The 22776-nt window shown below is 36.6% G+C and overlaps 2 protein-coding genes across 2 annotated transcripts in view; both read right to left on the bottom strand.

Moving 5' to 3' along the window:
* Positions 1 to 1026: 1026 nt before the first annotated feature.
* The window catches only part of LOC136798880 (muskelin-like), a 31341-nt gene continuing 9591 nt past the window's right edge, over positions 1027 to 22776 (bottom strand). Inside the window, exons 6-25 of the mRNA XM_067055545.1 lie at positions 17956 to 18093; positions 17668 to 17722; positions 17299 to 17373; positions 16832 to 17013; positions 16171 to 16284; positions 15703 to 15801; positions 15363 to 15421; positions 14804 to 14887; positions 13632 to 13772; positions 12873 to 12943; positions 11278 to 11345; positions 11075 to 11148; positions 6936 to 7047; positions 6082 to 6156; positions 5465 to 5526; positions 5014 to 5065; positions 2873 to 2923; positions 2001 to 2100; positions 1665 to 1699; positions 1027 to 1218 (exon numbers count right to left, since the gene is read on the bottom strand). Coding sequence (XP_066911646.1) covers positions 1138 to 1218; positions 1665 to 1699; positions 2001 to 2100; positions 2873 to 2923; positions 5014 to 5065; positions 5465 to 5526; positions 6082 to 6156; positions 6936 to 7047; positions 11075 to 11148; positions 11278 to 11345; positions 12873 to 12943; positions 13632 to 13772; positions 14804 to 14887; positions 15363 to 15421; positions 15703 to 15801; positions 16171 to 16284; positions 16832 to 17013; positions 17299 to 17373; positions 17668 to 17722; positions 17956 to 18093 — 1728 coding nt within the window. The 3' untranslated portion in view covers positions 1027 to 1137. The remainder of the gene's footprint in view (positions 1219 to 1664; positions 1700 to 2000; positions 2101 to 2872; positions 2924 to 5013; positions 5066 to 5464; positions 5527 to 6081; positions 6157 to 6935; positions 7048 to 11074; positions 11149 to 11277; positions 11346 to 12872; positions 12944 to 13631; positions 13773 to 14803; positions 14888 to 15362; positions 15422 to 15702; positions 15802 to 16170; positions 16285 to 16831; positions 17014 to 17298; positions 17374 to 17667; positions 17723 to 17955; positions 18094 to 22776) is intronic.
* On the bottom strand, positions 19010 to 22456 carry LOC136798867 (laminin subunit alpha lam-3-like). Its single transcript, XM_067055536.1, has 2 exons — positions 22002 to 22456; positions 19010 to 21705 (listed from the first exon to the last, which is right to left on the bottom strand). Exon 2 carries the CDS (start codon positions 21418 to 21420, stop codon positions 19081 to 19083), a length of 2340 nt encoding a protein of 779 aa, XP_066911637.1. The 5' UTR covers positions 21421 to 21705; positions 22002 to 22456; the 3' UTR covers positions 19010 to 19080.

Here is a 22776-nt window from a genome sequence, read left to right as displayed (position 1 = left end):
AATTTTAACCTAAAGCGGCGTTAATTTTTTATCGTCATTTCTCAATTTAAAGGATTTTAGGTATGATTCGAAGACGAAAATCATCCATTGTTTTACTCCATATTTAAAACTTCAGTGAAATATTTAATATATTTAAAAATTAGTGATTTTAGTTTACTACTGAAAAGTGACATTTTAATGTAAAATTTAGTCATTATTTACTAATTTGAAGCATAAGTAGCCATTTTTACAAATTTTGGCGTTATTAAGGGCCCTAATTGGAGTAAGCCCAAAACCAGGCTCTGGCGTAATAAGGGCCGGCGTTAAGTGCCGATAAGGTATCTAATTTCGCGGTTGAGAGGATTTTTTGTTCATGATATGTCCAATTTCGCACTTAAAAAGACCAATTTTAGAGGTGATTTTTTTTAATCATAGAATATTCGTGTTTCGCGGAAAACGCGTTGTCGAAAATCCGTGAGATTGAATTAGGCGAAAATGTGTTCTTCCAGCCAATTTTTTTTCCCTTAAGGTACCAATGTTGGCAATAAAATCATAAAACCCGACCGGGTAAGTGTTTTAACTCAAAATTATATGATATTTTGTTAAAAGTCAGAAAGTTTTGTATGCTTTGAAAACTCTTTCAGAGAGTTCCAAGCAAAATATAGGTTGCGCACCCTCTGATATGCTTTGCTAAAAGGGATGCTTATCGTGTGTATAAAATCCGTCCAAGAGTTCCCCAAATTCGGGGGTAACCTGTTTCAATTTTCTTAAAAAGGATTAAAAGTCCAATGATTGTATTAACTTCTAGCTATTCAAATTTAATGAAAGTATAATTGATTATACTTATCAAGCAAATCAAGTCTCTAAAACTCAAAAACACAAAGACGGGGGTAACTCTCTGACGGAAATTTTATACACGACACGTATAGCAAAACATATTAGGGGGTGCGAGCAGCCTAAGCAAATAGTGCCAGGGTGGTGCAAAATACCCCCTGGTAAATAGGGTTAAGGTTTTAGAGATTAAACCTTTCATAAAAAAATACTGCCTTTATAATTTTTCGTTTCGTTTCGTTTTTAAATATATTTTCAAGATTCAAAAATTCATTTACAAAATTCTGCTATAAAACTATAAGAAATGCATAAAATTGAAGCAGACTTTTAAAAATTAACAAAATCAACGATATCTCCGGTAGGTTGGACCATTTCTTGAGGGAAAAAATCCCCTAATTTATCAAAGACCTAAGGACAAAAAGGAGAAATCTTTTTTATCGTTCTGCAATTGCAAGAAAAATTGAGACTTAAAAAAATATTTATTTTGGTTCTTTTTTCAAAGAAGATTACTTGGACAAGGAAACTGTATGAAGAAAAGATTTGTACAAACTTTGTTCCAATTTGAGCCAAAGAATCAAAATCACAATGTGATATTAAAACTGTTGTCACCATCAGAAAGTCAATAGAACCTCAATATAGCAAATACCCTTTGTTATTTTGCTTCATACGAGGGAATCGTGAAAAAAAAGTCTTCTTCAAGAATATTTTAAAATTTGCTAAACTATTGAACTTGGTGAAATCTACCTCTCTGACCAATTTTTGTAAAGACCTCAAAATTCTTAAAACAGCACGTGATTTCAGAAGGAGGATAAAGATCAAAAGCTCTACACAAAAAGAATTAAAAGAAATCATACCTGAGTCCTGGATTTGTACGTCCGCCAAAGTATTTCTGGAAGCGAAAAATTGGATTAAGTAACCGACGTTAATATATTGAGCCTTTCAGGAGTTTCATGCTTTTTTAGTCGTAAATAGTAAAATAACCCGAAATTTATCATACTAACATTAAATTCAATATTTAGTATCAGTGTACCTTGAGAAAATAACTTCTCCTTAAATTGTGCCATGGAAAAGTTTCTTCAAAGCAAAATACCTTCCCGAATCCAAAATTTAAAGGTTAAGGCACAAAGTTTGTATTTGGATGTTATTTAATGAGGTTGTAGCCCTGGCCTCATCTAGCGAAAATAAAATACCTTGGTCATCATTGGTGGCATCAGTTAGACTGTGTTCGTCTTCGTCGGAAGAAGTATTCGGTGATTTTTCATGGAAAAGCGTCGATGCTAGTGATTCGAACTGTCAAGAGCAGAATATGAGAACATTCATTTCTAATCATTTGAACCTGAGAAATACACATTCATAGTTTTGACTCTCTGCTTTGTAAAAGAAACTTTCACTTGCTCCAAATCCGATCTAATAACATTATAACATCCGACTATGGTCCGAACGGAAAATCGGTTTGTAGGGGTAAATAAAAAAAAATCAAGGTCAAATTTGAATGGGACTCAAAATTGAAATTGACCCTCAAATTACATTTTTGCGGTGATAATCAACTAAAATGCACTTTCCAAGGGTACACATCTTAATCCCATTAGAGAACAAAACAGAACACTTCAGCCGCGTATCCCTGAGAAATGCTTGTTGTTTTATGAATGTTAACGGGACGTTTTTAAGAATGATAGAGTCGTCAAAATTTCAGTTTGTCAAGCAGTGCCATTCCTGTGGTAGACCAAGTGCTTAATTCCTTCATCCGGCTGAGGCAAATCTATTTTCTATTTGTTTTTGAAATACACAATTTTCTTTTTATAAGAACAATTTTATAAGAACATCAGGCTCAATTTCGGCAAATGCCTGAAAATAAATTAAAAATAATCCCAGCAGATTCAGTTTTTTCAGAAATAGTTAAGAAAATTCTGATCAAAGGTCTCTTTTAATTCAATAAGTGATTAAATTGAGCATAATAAAGAAAACTTAAGTTTGGAAATTACGAAAATTAAGAGTATCGAGCCTCACTCAAAAGTTGACAAGCTCTTATAAAAGAGAAACGTGTAGCAACGAAATACCTCACCTCTTCTCGTTCGTTTTTATCTGAATGGTCGATCACTTGCGAAACTTGGTCCTGTCATGGAAAAGAAGGATAAAGAATACTCGAGGTGGTGTAAATTGAAAAGGGAGATAATTCTATGAACAATTTCCCAACTAAAATTCCTGATGGGAGTTCGTTCAAATAGTGAAATTACAACTACATCGTATATTTTGTTTCAGCACTAAAAGCCGTAGGCACATACTTCTGAATGTCAACTTTCTCTAGACTTTTGAAAAATAAGAAAATCTTTAGGCTGAAATTGTTTCGTAAATTGCATTTAAGATTTTGAAATATTTACATATATCGGCTCAAAAATTATTAAATAATTATTCCAATAACAAGCTACATACTGAAGATATCGATGTATAAAAAAACAAGCTATATGCTGAATGGACCTACTACCTGAAGATTGATGTAATAAGACAATTGAAAAAGGAGAACAATAGTATGAAAATGCAGAATAATACGAGAACAACTCGAGAAATTCATGGAATCCGGCGATTCTCGGCTGTTCTGGCGATTTTTAAAAAGTTCCTGTACCAAAATCAGTTTCATTGAAAATTGAACCATGCTTAATCGTGGACATTCTTATAAATGATGTTTTTGTTTGAAAGAAAACAAAGACATGAAACGAAAAAATCCAATGAAAATCTGCAAAAACGAAAATTTCCGGCTTTTTTGGCCGGAAAAAACATTTTCTCAAAAATCGAACTCGGTCATGTTTTGAGCAATGCGAATACGCATCATTCTGCAAAAAATCAGAGAAAAATAAGGATGAAAATTCGAGAAAATGTCAAAAAAAAACGGTTTTTCGGCATATTTCCGGCATTTTCGGCCGGAAAAAATGTTTTTCGAAAATCGGGCCCCGTCACATTTTAGGTATTGTCATTTTGCATCAGTGTGCAAAATTTCATAAAAAAATATAAAGTACAGCTCGAGAAATTCAAGAAATACTGTCTTTCCGGCGAAAATAGGTTGTTCCGGCGATTTTTGAATAGTTCCGGCTTCAAAAATCAATTTTATTGAAAGTTGAAACATGCTTGATGGTGGGCATTGCTATTAATAATGTTTTTGAATGAAAAACAACCAATTATAAGGAAAAAATCCAATGAATATCCAGAAAAACGGCGATTTCCGGCATATTTCCGGCATTTTCAGCCGGAAAAATTTTTTTCTCAAAAATCGGACTCAGCCATGTTTTGGGCATTGTTAATACGCATCTTTGAGCAAAAAATCAGAAAAAACTAATGATAAAATCTCGAGAAAGTGCCAAAAAACCAGTTTTTCCGGGATATTTCCGGCATTTTCGGCCGGAAAAATTTTTTCCCGAAAATCGGGCTCCGTCACATTTTGGGCAACGCCATTTTGCATCATTGTGCAAAAAATCAGAAAAAACTAATGAGCCAATCCCGAGAAAAGCTGGCAACAGACGAACGAACGGACGAACGAACGAACGAACGAACGGACATGGGTTAATTTAAAGGACCTCCACCGGGGTACCGGAGGTAGGTCCAAAAAGCAAAAAATGACAGTAAGAAAATACAGACGGAAAAGTACAGGTTCAGAGCACTTTACAATCATGAAATATCATTTAAATAGGTTGAGAGGTTGATTTCTATATGAAGCATTGAGCTAAACTGTAATAGAGTACATGGTCTACACCCATTAATCAGTTCAAAACAATAATATTTCAATTTGCGATATCATTATCTATCACTGGGAATTTCCAACGAACGGTAGGTAGGTCCAAAAAGCGTCCACCTTAACTGATGGTTTAAGTAGTCAATAGATTAGACTGGGCACGCTAAAAAATTCTATGTATTTGTTATCCTCATAATAGCTTTACACAAAATGAAAGCTCAATCTTGTATTTTCTGAAGTTTTCCAATGGTACACAAAATTATTCCAAAAAATGAAACCACCAAAGTAGTCTAAAATTGTTCCCTCTTTTTTTAAGATATACTGTACGCATTGTGAGGTCCTGATGTAGTCAATTATCACCTCTTTTTAACCTATTGAGATACTGGGTAAGGACCTTGTTTACCACTTGAGAAAAAGCTATTTCAAATTATTATGGTTGGCTCGAAAAAGTTTGCGAAATCTCATGTGTAAAAATTGTTTACTTGTAAATAACGTAGTCCTGATATGGCATCCAACTTCACGAGTTCTTGGTACCTTAAATGACAACATATAAGCCCTCTTAGCATAGTGTGATGATCTTTAAAGGAAATAGTCGAAAGGGTGCAAGGCACTGGGCTAAACTTCAGTGGCTTCAAATTATTTTAAGGCCTGATTGTGACATTTGAAATTAAAACATTCAACTTTACTTTATAACCAGGGATTGAATTTAAGGATACGTCAGTGTTATTTTCCCCAGGCCCCAAAATTAAGAATTTTAAAAAAAATTGATAAGAATACCCCTGATATTCACCGAAGGAAATAGTGTACCTAATTACAGCGAAATCCCACCGAAAGAAAAGCCTCATTTTGGCGATCCCAAGAGTCAAAATTTCAGCCAGATATATGAGAATCATTGTTATCTAACAATAAAGTGTCAAACCAAAAGAAAAAAACCTCAATTTTCGGATGAAATAACGACAGTTTCGAACGACGTCCTCTAGCTTGATGCGATGGAGCTAAGTAAATAAAACGACATACAATGTTACGAGAAACTGGGATAAAAACTCAGTTGTAAATAACTTCGTTCTTTTTGTTCATGATAAGGACGAGGGTAGATTCTTCTTGTGAGCCATTTCAGAACAAATTCAAGATGGCAGGCTTTAATCAATCACTGATAAAATTATTTCTATGCTCAGAAATTCGAGAATCGAAATAAAATAGACGTTGTTTTACTCGAAAAATTTTTGATGTTTCTTCTATCAATAGTATTTTATAAATCAAAAGTCAAAATTTCGTTGCGTTTTTCTGGCCCACCCGGCATAAGAACAAAAGGCTTCGATGACCAAAATATTATGAACAAGTTAAAAGCATTTTAAGGCTTTGTGGACTCTAAAACACCAAATTTCTTAGTAAAATGGACAACAATATTCACAAAATGGTGAAGAGCAGGTTAAGCTTAAAACTCAAAAAGTTAAGAACATCCGAGAGCTTCAACATTTTTGGATGTTCTTATAAAAATGTGTTATCATCATCGTGTAGCCATCGACGTTTGAAAGGAAAGATTCCCATACCCTAAGACTCCAAAAATCATCCAGTCTTGTTTTTAACGTCGACCTTCCAGGATTGCCTCCAAATAAATAATGAACCTGATGAATAAATAATTAACACCTTACCAACGGTAATAAGGCTCTAACCATGTAGGCCCCCCTAGCATGATGGTGGAGGGGGTTTGGTGAAACTGAAACTCCTCCCTCAGCAGCCGATATTTATTACTTCGGATAAACGTCCCCTTCCTTTAAACCCGCTCCCCCCGAATAAACGCCCCATCCCTATAATGTAAACATTTTCAATAAACGCCTCCCACAAATAAACGCACCCTTCGAATAAACGCCTCCCCCTAGAAGGGGCGTTCATTTGAAACATGTAGCCGTAAAGGTAGGATCATTTGAAGGGAAACTTTAATATCTGTTTGATAATTGTATTTTCTCAGTATTCAAACTAATTTTGACCCATTTTTACATCTCTAAAATGACATATTTTAACTGAAAGAAACCGAAAAAGCAAAACAAGGTTCATTAAAGAAACCTTGATCAAAAATTATTTAATAAAGCCCGAAGGGCTAGATTGAGTGCTTTAAGCTCTTCCAAGCAAAAAAAAAAGTGAATATCGGAAAAAATAGTGCTGTTATTGTTTTCGAAAACCCGCGAAGCTTCTGATTGGTCAAGCGCTGAAATTCTATTGTAATGTCACGTGACTTAGGTAAGATTTCCTACCTAACCTCGGCACACTTTTCAGCAAAAGCACTCCATCTAGCCCTTCGGGCTTTATAAATCTATGGAGTCAAACGGTACGCTTATGTTCCACAAAAATCAATAGCTTAACTTTAGTTCTAAACGCACGAAAAACGAACATATTGTAAACCCACCTTATTAACATGATCGTAAACAAGTTGATGAGCGAATCGAGGTCTGGGTTCGACGTCATGCATTTTATCCCAATACTGGTTCCCAGTGTTCTCATTACGATAAACACAAGACCTGAAAAACAATAGGAATGGGAGAAAACCTTATACACTTGTTAAGGTATTAGAAAAATCCACACGAACCGCAAACCATGCCAAAACCTTAAATTTAAAACACCTTGGAATTGACAATATTATTACGTCAAAGAACCGATGAACGTGATTATTGAATCAACTATAAAAATTTTAAGATATTATCGTTACATCTTTGCGATATTTTATCATAACATACAAAATATTAACTTATTCTATGAAATTTTATTTGAAGATATCTTCCTTGTAACAGCACCAGAAAGTGGTGATAGGGGAGCACTTCGTTTGTTCTTTTTCTTCATGAATATTGCATATAGTCTCTGTTTAGCAGTGGAGTTCACATAGAGGAAGATCAGAACGTCCATAATACCGTTTAAGTAACCGAACATTATGGCGATATTGGTATAAGTCAAAGAGAACCTCTCACTTCGAAAGCTATTGATGAATGTGTATATGGAGAGCGGTACCCAGGTTAGGAGATACGTCAAAGCGATCCAGAAACAAATTTTCAAAGAACGAACTTGTAATTTTCTTATACTTGTCTTTCGTTCTGTCTTTTGTTCGTTTGATGTTGTGACGATAGTCGAGCTAATTTTTCTGCATTGTTTTCTGATGGTACGGTAAGACGATGCGCATGCGTAACAAACGAATGCGCAACCACAAGTAGTAAAGATCATTCCGAATATGTAAGCCGTTAAAGAAAAAAGACGCCATATAAAAAATCCGATGGAAAGACTGAAAATGACCACAAGGGATACGTAGAAATGTTTTGCTGAAAGATTCGAGTAGAAAAATGGTTTCTGAATGGCTATATAGCGTTCTAGAGATAGGAAGATAGTGACACCAACTTCAAAAGCGCTACATAAATCACGAACGGCTTGTAGTGTATGAATGCTTTGTAGATATTGTTGATAAGTTGATGTTATTGATATGATACACGAGGAAGTAGCGATGTGGCTTGCAAACAACAATGCTAATATGATGTTGTTGATGACAGCGCGAAGAGACTTCGTGGTAAGAATCAGAATGGCTGCAGACACGTTCATAAGAATGACGACACAGAGTTGTCCGATAAGTAAACCGTCCGATATATGCATCGCTGCATTAACGTTAAAAATTATTTTACTTGAATCTTTTTCTCATCTAGACGAGACGTACTCATAGCCGAAATGAAATTGTATTATTTTGACCATTTTCTAGCTATTTGAGTTTATATTTAAGAAATAAAAGAATGTTTTTTTCAAATAAAGGGTAAAAATAAAATTCATTAAAATTCTTCCCAGAGAACCTAGAAAAAAATAATGAAATTTCCATCTGCCCAAATATCCCTCAATTATTGGAATAATTCTCAAATTTTGAAAAGTCTTTTGACATTTTTAAGCAAAAAATTACCATAAAAAACATGGTCGCTAAGTCCAGCTGAATAAGGTAATAGAAAAAGGAAATGTGCCAAAATCAAAGATGTAATTGAAAATTTTCTAATAAAAAATAGTAAACAACAAGAAAATCTGAATTGAAAATGTTTCTTCCCTGCTGGCCAAATCTTAAATCACAAAACTGATAGAAATGTAACATAAAGTTAATGTGAAAAAGTTTGCTCTGAAATCTGTTGAACAAAAATGTTTTCTACGGACCAGTCTGTTTTGTTGGTTCTATTTTGTGAAAGTTGTTTAATAGTGATTTTAAACTTAATTGCTGCCTCAGTTCTTTACAAGATTAGGAAAAGATTGGCATCGTTTGACTTGATCCTATTCTTATCTTTACAGGTGGCTCATATTTCTGGTGGAATTTCATCAGCTTTGTTTTCTATTTTCTCCATATCCACCGACCAATCAGAACCTTACATTTTCGCCAGTGACGTTATCAGACATTTTTGTATAGCCAGTGAAATCATGTTCACTATAAACATATCTATTGAACGATTAGTATCAATCCAGGCACCATATATCTACCAGAGATTAAGGACGAAACACTTTATAGTTCCCATAGCTGTAGGTCTCATATTATCGGGCGTCTTTGTCACGTTGACGTACCTGACATCGATAGGATACACTTTCGGTTTCATCGTGGCGTCTATTGGTTTTGTATGGATTTTGGTTAGTAGCACAATACTTTATCGTTCCGTTAGAAAACATCTGAAAGCTATTGAATCAACCTTAGTGGACCGATCAAAAATTCAAGAAACTCAACGTAAGACAGGAATGAAACGACGAGAAATGAAATCATTGAAAATTTGTATTTCAATTTCGATCAGTTTTTTGTCAACGTGGTACCCTTTATCTCTCTACCGGTTTGTCACACATTTCCAGAATACTTTAGGTAAATTCGTGTGGCAGGATTCCATGTTTGAAATATTTGCCATGACAAATGCAATATGGGATGTGGCTATCTTATACTACCTCAATCGACATTTTCGAGAGTTCTTTTGGAAAAGACTTTGGACAAAACATCGCATTGAGTCAACATCAATTTCAAACTGGCAACAATCGGCTTGTCTATCCGAAATTGGTATGGTCAAACTTAAACAAACAGATAAAGGTAAAATAAATAATTCAATGGTTTAGCCAACTAAAATTGCCCTTCTCAACGGCTTGTCTTACATTCAATTGGCTGGATTGCTTAGAGGTGTTTCATTGATTTCCATTGAAGTATTTTGAACAGTATTTCGCCTGAAAGTCTGCATTTTCGTTGATTGTTCGCCAATTGCGCGATTCCTTATTTCTGTTGAAGAGGAGCTTTTTCTCTTAGTGTAAAAGAAAATCCCAACGTCCCATAAACCGTTCGAGAATGCAATTATCTCGAAGATGATATCGATGTATCCGAACTCACCAATCAATCCTAGACGCTCTTTGAGAAATAGAAAGAGAGCAAGGCTGAGCCACGTCATTAAGAATGTTATAGAAATGAGGAGACAGATTTTCAACGAAACTAACTGGCGTTTACGAAGTTTGTTACGTCTTTGCTTTTGACTGGTTGCACATCTGGAGACAATGGTGGATGCAATGAGGGCGCATTGTCTTTTGATTGATCGATACAATACTGTGTTGCCAATGGTAATAAAGATTGCACCGGTGAAAATGAAAGCGAAAGAGAAAATGAAAGCTTTTGATGAAAACTGATTCCATACGAAGAAAATGATTGGGAACGTCAGAAAGATGAAGACACCGGCAAATGCGTGTTTTTCGTTGGTTTTGGCGTAGAAGAACGGTTTCCGTATGGCAACAAAACGTTCCAAGCAAACAAAAATAGTGAACGAAGCACCAATGGAGGCGAATAATTTTCTTGATTTGTAAGCCATTTGTAAAGAATCTTCCATATCATTCACCCACAGTTCGAAAACACATACAGCGATAACAGAGATCCCAGAACAACAATGTGATCCAAACAACAAGCACAAAAATAAAACATTTTTGGATTGTTTGTTTCGTTTCCTTGACGACAAAACATGATGTAATGAGAACGTGTTGGCCAAGAGTAAAAGACAGCCTTCGGTGAAGAAGACCGTGAAAGTGAGATCCAACTTATTGATCATTTTTGTTGATTTTTGAAGATGTTTTATAATGCGATAACATGTAAATGTCTAAAGTACGGATTTATTTTCTAACTGAAGGATAAGTGAATTTCAAACCAAGTTCGACGCGAACAATAATATAACAGTCCTTTTTGTCAAATTTTGATGAAATTAGTTTTAAAGTATTACAATGAATATTTTAATAGTCGGCGGAGGTTGATAAGAAGGCTTTTTAAAGAACATTCAATCAAATACTGAGGAGAAAACGTAGTCGGATGTTATTAAAAAAAATTATTGTATCGAAAAAAATAATTTCCCAGCTAATCAGAATGGGAGAATATATAAATGGGAGAAAAGCCAACATCACAGGACGATATTAGATTTATAAAAAACTGCCTCAGGTCTGATTGACTTGGGAAACAAAAGGGTTCAAATGGAGCCAGGATAAAAGATAAACCTCACGCAATTCCTCCTGATACTGTATTTCGAAAATTCTTACCATTTATAAGTTGACATATCGCATATCCAAAACGAATTTCTGATCTCCTCTTTCTTGTCTTCCTTGCTCAAACCCTGAAATGAAATTCAAGAGAAACTATTAATATGGAAAACGTGAGATTTCATTCCCTTGTGCGGTTTGAGGACAATGCGGACTAATACTCAAGGAAAATATTACAAATGCAAAAAAGTATTTACGCTTACAGACAACATGAAGAGTTCGTTTGTCTGCGAATCAAATGTCGCTCGTTGGGTGAACCCTGGTGATGGAACTGGAAATAGAGAAGCAAGAAAAATTTAATATCTTTTTCATCTTTCTTAGATATAGATGGAATAAGGACAAAGAAATAAGACAAAAAGATTTATATAAGTCTTAAACACGCCTGAACATTGTCCCTAGTCCAAGAAGAGAGTGAGCTAAAAACATGCTCACAAAAGGTCTGGAACTAGCGAGAAAATATAAATGGTAGCTAATCAAATATAAAATAATTACGGCCAAAATGGCGTTCTCTTGCACTTTCGTTCCTTCCAGCGTTCCGTCCAGTTCATAGATAGCCGAGCCGGCTTGCCGTGTACCCCGTGAAAAAGAATTGAAGACTGTCTAAAAGCCCTAGATTACTTAGACTGGAGTCGTTTATAATGTGTGTAATACTAATAATACCTATACTACTAATAATAATACGGGATTTAGTTTGTATAAACTAAAAATGTTCCATTCATTACTTTTTACTTTATTTCTACTATGTATAAATTAGTCGTCTAGCTTGCTAGACTATAGATTACTGGGATATTCCACTGACCTTTATATACCCTGGACCAAGCTTCTCAATCTCAGCCAAAAAAAATCTTTGATCGGAGTTTTTTGAAAATTGGTACCCTAATGTCGGCACTACTCGATAGCGGTGTAAATGCATCGAGAGCGCTATGTCTACTTTTCTTCAAATTCTTTTGATGATGTAGCGGCGTTAGACGTTAATTTTTAGCATTGCAATGGCTTCTCCTTGGGTACCAATTCTAAAAAAACTCCAATCAAAGATGGCAGATATTGCTTGGTCCAGGGTTATATAAAGGTCAGTGAGATACCCACGCAAAATATCGACTTTATCTATCTACGGAAATACTCGTACACCGGATAATTCTTTTCCCATCCTTTCGTTGTAAACCTCGTGCCCATTCTATAAGTTTATTTTTCATGATTCTGATAGAGATCATCAGAAAATTAAAAAAAGTGGTGCAAGAGTGGAACGAGATGAAGTTTTTACAAGCTCTTTTTTGATTTGGTTGGTCGTTAAGCAGTAATAAAACAATTTTGTTACTTTTTCAAAGAACGCGTCATTTTTATTACTTCAAATGGCCAATTATCAAAGTATCTTATAAAAACTCCATCTCATCTGGAAAGAGTCCGAAATTGCACGAGTTTTGTCCTTTAAAATCCACTTTGCCTCGTTCTGCCCAGTAACCCATTACCCAATGGTCATAAAAGGGCCATAAAATCGGAGCTTAGGCATAAAAATGGAAAATCCCTTGTTTTTAACGTTTTTGAAGTCAATTATTGAATCATTTACGGTTTTGGAATCAGCCCAAATTTATACTTTTTTTCCGTCGGGGTCTAAATTTTTTAAAACAATGGTTGATTTTTTTTTCTCAAATGGGTAGCAGAACCACAACAATATATAAGCCATCAGTACCATATTTATCAATTAGTGTATATTTTTCAACTGGCTAGCTATGCTATGTATTGTTCATAGGAATCAGTCCAGTAGTTACTTTAACTTTTTCGATAAAACATTACAACTTACAAGTACTATCAGATGAAGTTGCATGAATGGCTTTCACTTCTCCACTGTCCAAATGGTATGAAAAGAAATCGCTAAAAAGTAAGATTATCAACCTCTGTCAGTTCGAGTGCAATTGGCATCAAATTATATTCGGTAATTGTAAGAACACTTAGACCATGTTCACACGTGACGGTTCCGTTTCGCTCCGAAACGGAATGAAGCCATTCTATTGGTTAGAAGTGACGAAACACTTGAATGTAACCAATAGAATGGCTTCATTTCGTTTCGGAGCGAAACGGAACCGTCACGTGTGAACATGGTCTTAGCAGTTTTGTGCTTATAAGAAAACGAATAAACGCGCAAGGCTACCCAAAATATTTTAATAGACAAAAAGATTTACGTTACTGGTAGAAATTCAAGAGGGGGGAGTTAAAGTTTATAAGATCTTTTTAACATGAATCATTAATTCAATCGGTCGGATAGTGTACCATGATAATTCAAGAGGAAAAGAAAATATATAACAAAAGGAAATGTATAGTCTTTTAAAGTTCGAAGCAGTTCGAAGTTCTGTCAGATCCAGTGCAGATTAGACGAAATTACACATCAATCGTATACAAACTATCAGGATCTCGAGTGATAATTTGCAGCGTATATCTGCGCGTTGACCTCAGTTTAATAGCGAACTACTTAAGTAAACTGAGAACAGAAGTGAGATTCGAACTGCAACTGCTCTACCGACTTAGCTATCCAGTTATTTAGTGACATATCGTCACTACTCACCTCAAGTATTCTTTATTACCACGTTGTCCAGCAAAGACATACAAAAGCCTTCTATTGGAGTCAATCAACATGGAATGACCGCTTCGCGCGCGCGTTGACTGCTGACTGCGTGGCGTCATCCCTGATAAAGCTGGATCCTCTCTACGAAAAAAAAGAGGTTATGTAAAAACTGCTTGGGCTCTCTAGCTACTGTTCATTTTCAATGGCCGTGACTTTTTCTCTATGATAGAAAGTGATGAGTTATTAACACACGAAAAGATCACGGTTCTTATCCACTAATTATGGAATTCCTCGACCTTGTATGTGACTTTGTATGTGACGCCTGTTTTTACGGCACATCTATTAGAAAGAGCCCCCCTGCTTTTAAAGGGTCAGAACTTTTGACAGATTTATGAACCAGACAAACCTAGATGATGTGAACCCGGATGATGAACTAGGATAAACTTATCTTCCATAAAACTTTATAGCGAGTATAAAATTTCGCAGTGTCACTCATCCCGTTCTGTGCCTGCGACGAGCTATATGTTCTCCCGCTAGTTCGAGTGTTATCTCTATGCATCATGGTATCTGTGTCACGCGTGCACAGAATCAGCGGTGTCTGGACAGCGCTAAGCGTTCCGACTTGAGGAGGAATTCCAACTTCGCAAGGAGTAGGACCAAAATTGCACCCTTACAGCGCAGCAAAAATCAGTGAAAATCATACCCTTAGAGTGCATTTTCCCCCAAATTTTCGATCCCTTTCGTGCAAAAAATGGTCAAAATTCTAGCATTTTTGGTCAAAATATCTAGATTTTTCAAGAATTTTCTGAAATTTCTACCCTTACAGTGCATTTTAAACATATTGGAAAAGGTACCCTTAGGACCCGCACATACCCGTCGGTCCTTTTGCCCAGCTGCCCCCCCCCGGGACCAAGTCCACAATGGGGAGGGCTCGTATCATTCAAAAATAGCGTAAAACCGTAAAAAAGGTACAGTAAACAGACATTTTGCTTTTTTTAAATATTTTATTTTATTTTAAAGGCCAATGTAAAGAAATAAATTATGATTTATATAGCGCGTGAAAACAGGCCTGGGTAGACTTCAGTTCCATACTAACTCGTTCTGGCCATTTTAAATATTCTTTTAAAGTTCCATAATTAGTAATATTAAAAACAAAAAGATTAAATCCAAACCTGATTTTCGTCCATGTTTTACTTTGGATGTGATACGAGAAAAGACCACTGAATAAGGGCTCTAACGTCTGATCATCGTGTGTGCTAGAAATATAAAAAAAAAACACAGAAATATAGAGACAGTAGGGTATTTCAAATGAGTGAGCTACCTTAAGGTTAGGTAAGTTTGTAAAAAAATACTAATTTGTCTCATTCATTCTCTTTTGAAAGCCTTGTTTTCCAGAAAATTTTTTTGAATAAGCCGGTAGCGAGAAAAACTAGTAACGAAGACACAAACTGATGGAAAATTTCAACTAACATTGCTGGGACTGAATCCTCTTACAGACAGTCGAGTCAACTTCCTTATTTGACCCTAAACCCACATCAACATTACCCCTAGGGGTTCTTATCACTCAGGCGTCACTTAAAAGGGACAACTGAACTATTGGTAAACAGCAGCTTAATCCATATGGTGAAAGAGTATGTACATTTATGGCAACACTCCAGAGGGGAAATTTGCATCGAAAACAGTGTAGTTAGGATAACACTGCGCGATAAGAAAACATGTATTATAATTTACTTTGTTAATATGCGTCCACCAAATACGAAAATTTTGTCCGATATCTCATCATACAACATCTAAAGAAAATGAAGACCTCTAATCAGAAACAAACTAAATTTTGAGAAAATTTGGGAATTGTAGTCCCATTCAGGGTCACTTTGTTCCAAATTTTGGCAACATTTTTCAAAAAATGAGTTCCACGTAGGGTCCATTTTCGAGCCTCAGCGGCACACCCCCATCAGTCGGCAAGAGTAGTACCCAGTACTCCCAGAACTGGAGCTTAATTTCATTGTCAAGTAGTAATGACTTCGAATACACATAAAAAGAATTGTTTAAAAAAAGTCATGGTCACACTCACCTGGTGATCAAAAATGAGGTGAGGCCCTCCATCCGAATGAGTATCCGTGGACAAAACTTCCCACACTCCTGTATCCAAATCATATCGGTAGAAATCACTCTACAAAAAGAGCGAGAGAGAGAGAAATAATGAAATAATCCTTTGAAGGTTCTAGAGCTCTTTATATCCAGCTTTGGACCGAAGATTTAAGAAACGCGCTGTCAACAAGATTATAAATTTAACCCATTTAATGCCATCATACCGTAACCTCTATTTTACAAATTAACGTACATACTTAAACTAAGAAAAAAGTTATTATTCTCGATCCCAGTTACAACAGAAGAAAAGAAAAAAAGCTCTCTGGTTTGCAACACTCCTAGGTCAATAACTACTTGCAAAGAACCGAAAAATGTCGGGTGACCTCAAATGATGTCCGGGCACTTAACGCATTAAGGAAGAGACAAAAAATAAAGTGGGGGTGTAATTCACCTTAACTTCGATTTGGCCTCGCGCAGTACCATCGAGAAAACGCCCTAACAAATACATGTCTCTCCTTTTGGTATCGATACACACTTTGTGACAAGATCTTGCGGTTGGACCACCCTGTGCGTAAAAAAAACATGGAATTTATAGTCGAAGAATGGTTGAGCAGTTAGATAAGAATGATATCTTACGGGCAGAGTTCAAGGTTTAGGTTCAAAATTACCACCCATGTCATTTACACGGTTAAGGTTAAACCCATTTTTTTTCTATAAATAACCAAGATTTCTAAGTATTTTAACTCAATTCCTGAGAAAGTTTCTTTGACCACCCCATTTCTATAATCAAAAGGCCTTAGTAACAGAATAATTTTGGCTGATTTCAGGACTCGAGCCTCAACTGGTTGCTTGTTGAAAAAACATGTAATGTTATAATCAATTTATTCTCTAAGATATATTAGGCTGTTCCATTTTTTATATGCAAGGGGTGGACGAACCTTTTCAAGCCGAAAGAAATTTTTGTGTGGTTTACTCCCTTCCTTTCTCGGAAAATGTTCGTCCATCCCCTGTATGTATATAAAATGTAATTGCCCATTGCCCATTTTGGACGCTATATTTAGAAGAGTCACTATAAAGCTTTAAAGAGAAAACAAAAGCTGACGTCGTCATACATCGGAGGTCATGTCATCAGAAATACAATGCCACTGTCCACTAGCGATTTCATACATCCAGAAATCGGCCAATTCTTTAGTGCCATCCCAACCACCCAGCAAGAAAAGAGTTTGTTTTTCAATATCGATGCACATTTGATGACCTCCTCGAGGCCCTGGTTGAATACTGCACTGTATACCGTCTAAAAGGAGTGAAAAATTGAGGAGGAAATGAGAAATTCCTGGGTCGAATACCCGCTCCGTCCAAGGATAAAATATCATCGACTCCACAAAATTTTCTTGTTGATGGGGAGTGATATTTTTCTAAAGGACACATGGAATAAAAACTAGTTGGAGAGTCTATGAACTTACAAAGTAATAAAAACTTCATAGATTGGTTTTTGAACGATGCATGGGGAGTTTCAAATAATTAAATGAGCACTTTGATTTGATTTTTTTAGAAGGAACTTAAGAAAAGATAAACTCACTTCCGTCCAAAGGGTGTATGGGTGACCATTTTGATTTGTATGTTTGGTTAGAGATGAACTGATTCAGCAAACCATCTAAATATGAAAATGGGAGGTGTACTATAATTCACAATTACTAGCAGCTTGCTCATGGGTTCTTAACAATTCAATTAAAAAGGTGAACGCAGAAATTTTCAGACAAAAAGATTACTCCTAGAGAATCTAGCAAATTGTTCATAGTCAAGTTTTTAAAATGAATCCTTGGGGTTTCAGAGATTCGCTGACATTTAAAAAAAGTATCGGAATGATCACAAAAAAGACGGGGGCTATCGATTTCATGACAAGACAATAACTCCCTAACAATTACACTTGGATATAGTTATAGGTTACCTCGAGCAGATTTTTCAATTAAATTTTCTGATTCTTCGAAATTTCCATTCTTCACCTTAATGATGAGAAAAGAAGAAGAAAACGATCAAAGTCTGTTTTTTCACATTGAATTGACAAAGATGTGGAGCAAGATTGGTCAGAAAGAGGGAAAGAAAAACAATTTTTTGTTTATTCAGCACAAAATCGAACACAGTAGATTTTGGTCACCCTCAAAATTTTCGTTACTTTCCCCCGAAATTTTCTTCCCTGATAAAGTAGTACTGAATTTTAAGGCTTCATTCCACTCACCAGTTCAGTGTGCAGATGCGTCAATAGAGGATCTTCTAAAACCACTTTCGATTTCTTTTGTAATGCTTCGAAAGCTTCAGCATAATTCTTCTGGCGAAAATGTTTCAAACACAAACGTATGGCTTCTTGTTCTCGATACTGTAATAGGAAAGAAAATGGAATATGCAGAGTAGTTCGTACATGGCTAAATACTGAATCGGCCTTTAAGACAAAAACATATACAATTCTGTAACTCGCCACTATTTTAACAGCTTATACGTCTAACATTTTAATCATTTCATTCCCATTTTCAGGCGTTATTTTCTATACAGCCGCCATTCTAGACTGCTGACATCCACTAACGGATTCGTGCTCCTTATTCCTTATACTACCTGGGACTTTGTAGAGGTCTGTGATTCAGACAATCCACTTGATGAAAGTAGCAAAAACTATTAACTATCTGCTGATACTATGTGCTATACACGATTCGGCATTTTATATTTCCTAAAAGTCATTGCGTAATATTTCCACGCAAATACGTCAGTTTTATATGGAATATCATGTATATAGACTGGAGTCCTTTATTATATGCGTGTAATACAGTAGTATAGGCGTTATATGACAATACGATTATTGTTACGGGATTTGTATAAACGACTGGAAGAATCTGGTGTTCCGGCCTTATAGAATCCCCGGCTAGCTACCCAGAAACTTGCGTAGCGAGAAAACAATTTATCAATCAAACAACAAAGTCTCAAAACAAAATCAACTCAAATGAAAAATTTTTAACACACAAATCCACACACATTTTTTTTTTCAATAATTTTTTTTGTGCATGAAAAAATTATAATTGCAATATTGACACTTTTCTTTTGGATTTGGAGTTAGTGCACAAAGGTTTCTAGACGACTAAAATTGTTCCCTTCATTACTTCTTGCTTTATTTCTACTATGTCCGAATTAGTCGTCTAGCTTGCAAGACGAGAATGATAATTAAGAGGCCGTGGTAATTAAGGTATATCTTTTCATAGGAATTTTAGAAATATCAAGGGGAAAAGGTTATAGTTCAGAGGGAAGAAACAAGTTATTCAGAGTTATTAGGTTCTGTAAATCATTCTTTCTTGTGAAAATTTACAAGGATAAACATTTACTTCCATCGTTTACAATCAAGATGGTATCCCCTTGAATCAATGACCACCCTGGAATTAGATGGGCAGATTTTACAAGTAGTCGACCCATAATCATCGACATACTGTTGATCGCCGATACATTTGTAACATTTCCCATCCGATTTCCCGATAGTGCCCAATTGACACTGTCTGCATCCATACTGGTATCTGCTGTAATCAACCTTTGGAATGGCGCCCAATGGACATTTCTTACAAGACGTCACTCCATAGGAATCGCCATATTCCATCGGGCCATTACATCGGTGACATAGGCCATCTGATTTCCCGATGGTACCAACCTTGCAATTCTTACATCCATATTGGTATCTGCTGTAATCAACCTTTGGAATGGAGCCCAATGGACAATTCTTACAAGAGGTTGCTCCAGAGGAATCGCCATATTCCATCGGGCCATTACATCGGTGACATAGGCCATCTGATTTCCCGATAGTGCCCAATTGACACTGTTTACATCCATATTGGTATCTGCTGTAATCAACCTTTGGAATGGAGCCCAATGGACAATTCTTACAAGACGTCGCTCCAGAGGAATCACCGTATTCCATCGGGCCATTACATCGGTGACATAGGCCATCTGATTTCCCGATGGTACCAACCTTGCAATTCTTACATCCATATTGGTATCTGCTGTAATCAACCTTTGGAATGGAGCCCAATGGACAATTCTTACAAGACGTCGCTCCAGAGGAATCACCGTATTCCATCGGGCCATTACATCGGTGACATAGGCCATCTGATTTCCCGATGGTACCAACCTTGCAACTCTTACATCCATATTGGTATCTGCTGTAATCAACCTTTGGAATGGAGCCCAATGGACAATTCTTACAAGAGGTTGCTCCAGAGGAATCGCCATATTCCATCGGGCCATTACATCGGTGACATAGGCCATCTGATTTCCCGATAGTGCCCAATTGACACTGTTTACATCCATATTGGTATCTGCTGTAATCAACCTTTGGAATGGAGCCCAATGGACAATTCTTACAAGACGTCGCTCCAGAGGAATCACCGTATTCCATCGGGCCATTACATCGGTGACATAGGCCATCTGATTTCCCGATGGTACCAACCTTGCAATTCTTACATCCATATTGGTATCTGCTGTAATCAACCTTTGGAATGGAGCCCAATGGACAATTCTTACAAGACGTCGCTCCAGAGGAATCACCGTATTCCATCGGGCCATTACATCGGTGACATAGGCCATCTGATTTCCCGATGGTACCAACCTTGCAACTCTTACATCCATATTGGTATCTGCTGTAATCAACCTTTGGAATGGAGCCCAATGGACAATTCTTACAAGACGTCGCTCCATAGGAATCGCCATATTCCATCGGACCATTACATCGGTGACATTTCCCATCCGATTTCCCGATGGTACCAACCCTGCAACTCTTACATCCATATTGATATCTGTAGTAGTCCAGTCTCGGTACAGTTCCAAGAGGACAGCTCTTGCACGATGTTGCGCCTACTGTATCCCCATATTCCATTACACCATCACATCTGTGACACTGACCGTCCGATTTCCCGATAGTCCCCACACGGCAATTGACACATTTATAACGACGTTGATAAGAATTGTGTACAGGAACAGTCCCAACTTGACAAGTTTTACAGGAAGTCGCACCTACTGTATCACCATACTCCATCACACCCACGCAATTATAACATTTCCCGTCAGTTTTTCCGATGCTGCCGATTGGGCAATTGACACATTTATAACGACGTTGATAAGAATTGTGTATAGGAACAGTCCCAACTTGACAAGTTTTACAGGAAGTCGCACCTACTGTATCACCATACTCCATCACACCCACGCAATTATAACATTTTCCGTCAGTTTTTCCGATGCTGCCGATTGGGCAATTGACACATTTATAACGACGTTGATAAGAATTGTGTATAGGAACAGTCCCAACTTGACAAGTTTTACAGGAAGTCGCACCTACTGTATCACCATACTCCATCACACCCACGCAATTATAACATTTTCCGTCAGTTTTTCCGATGCTGCCGATTGGGCAATTGACACATTTATAACGACGTTGATAAGAATTGTGTCCTACAGGAACAGTCCCAACTTGACAAGTTTTACAGGAAGTCGCACCTACTGTATCCCCATACTCCATCACACCGTCGCAATTATAACATTTCCCGTCCGATCTCCCGATGCTTCCGATTGGGCAATTTCGACATCCGATATTCCGTCCATAATAGTCAGAGATAGGGTAGGTACCTAATCCACATGTTTTACACGATGAAGCGCCATTTTTATCACTATACGCCATAGCTCTTTTGCAAGAACGGCACTGACATTTATACTCAGCTGATCCAGCGGAACAAATATCACTACGACATGTCACCTGTTTTGACGTTGTAGCATTCTTGGAATGTTGATTGATAAAATCATATAACTTTTTGACCAGCGATAAAGTTGTTGACAAAATCTGAAGCGATTTTACCACCAATATAGCCGAGTGCTCTACCAAGATTCTTTCCGATAAAAACACCGCCAATGACTAATGGAACTTGCAAGGGCGGAAAAGCAACGCCCATCGCCATCCCAAGTGAACCTAAAATATGACAGAACCGAAAGATTAAATCAATACTAGGGTTCGAAAACATTGCAAAAAAAAGCCGCAAAACATGTCAATAATAATCAATAATATATCTTCTTTTTTTTGCCGGAAAAACCTTCGTTGTCTGAAGCCATTAGAGATCAGATTCAAATCATTCAGACTTTTTTGTCTCTTTTTCTGAAAAAAGACCGAAGCCTACACTTTTAAGTATCACAGTGAGGCACCGAGACTACACATATCGTGGTTCGATACTAGAAAGCAAAAAAAAAACTTTAACTATTTTTACTTACCTCCCACATAACCTCCGATCTGCGAACCAACATTCGCTCCGACCATCTGAAAAGTCTTCTCCACCATCTCAGCTCCAGTTCGATCCCAAACCTCTTCCGCAATCAAGTCCAACTTATCATCAGTGGTGCCATTACGTGAGACTTTCTGATATTTGTCCAATTTCGAAGCTTTCTGGTAACGGTCAAAAGCATTCTCCAGCAACTTGGTTGAAGAGCTTCTACGAAGTTTCTGAGGAGTCACTGTACTATTTTGACGTTCATCCTTAAACCTCAAGTGATAAGCTTTAGTAAAATATGTCTTAAAATCTTCCTTTTCTTCAGCTTCATCAAAACATGACGTAATTGATAAACATGTGAAGAGCAACAAAAATGCGATCAAAAGCTTAAGAGACATCTTGTCCCAATGAGAATCACCTTGCTTTGGCTTTTGAATTCAGTAAATTATTGTCATGACAGATAAGATAGAAAGTATTTTTTCACGAAAATCAAACATAGATCAACAGATAAATAAACATATTGATAGTTCAGCTTTCAAGTGTATCTTCAACTATCCAAACCCCAAGTGACGTATATGTTTGTTTGCGCAAAAAAAAAGAAATGCAGTAGACAATTCAAATATTTCTGTAATTGGAACTAAAATATTGGTCGCTTTAACTAGGGAGTAGTGTAAATTGCTCTCTATAATTCGAATCTTTCTTTGATTCGAAGAAAACTCTTTGTCACTTGAAGATCGAATTAGAGAGAGGCAACTGTATACACGATGAAATTAAATGAC

Source organism: Clytia hemisphaerica, unplaced genomic scaffold, assembly GCF_902728285.1.
Source record: "Clytia hemisphaerica strain Z4C2 unplaced genomic scaffold, Clytia hemisphaerica genome assembly, whole genome shotgun sequence".
NCBI classification, from domain to species: domain Eukaryota; kingdom Metazoa; phylum Cnidaria; class Hydrozoa; order Leptothecata; family Clytiidae; genus Clytia; species Clytia hemisphaerica.
This window is presented reverse-complemented; position numbering and strand designations above follow the sequence as displayed.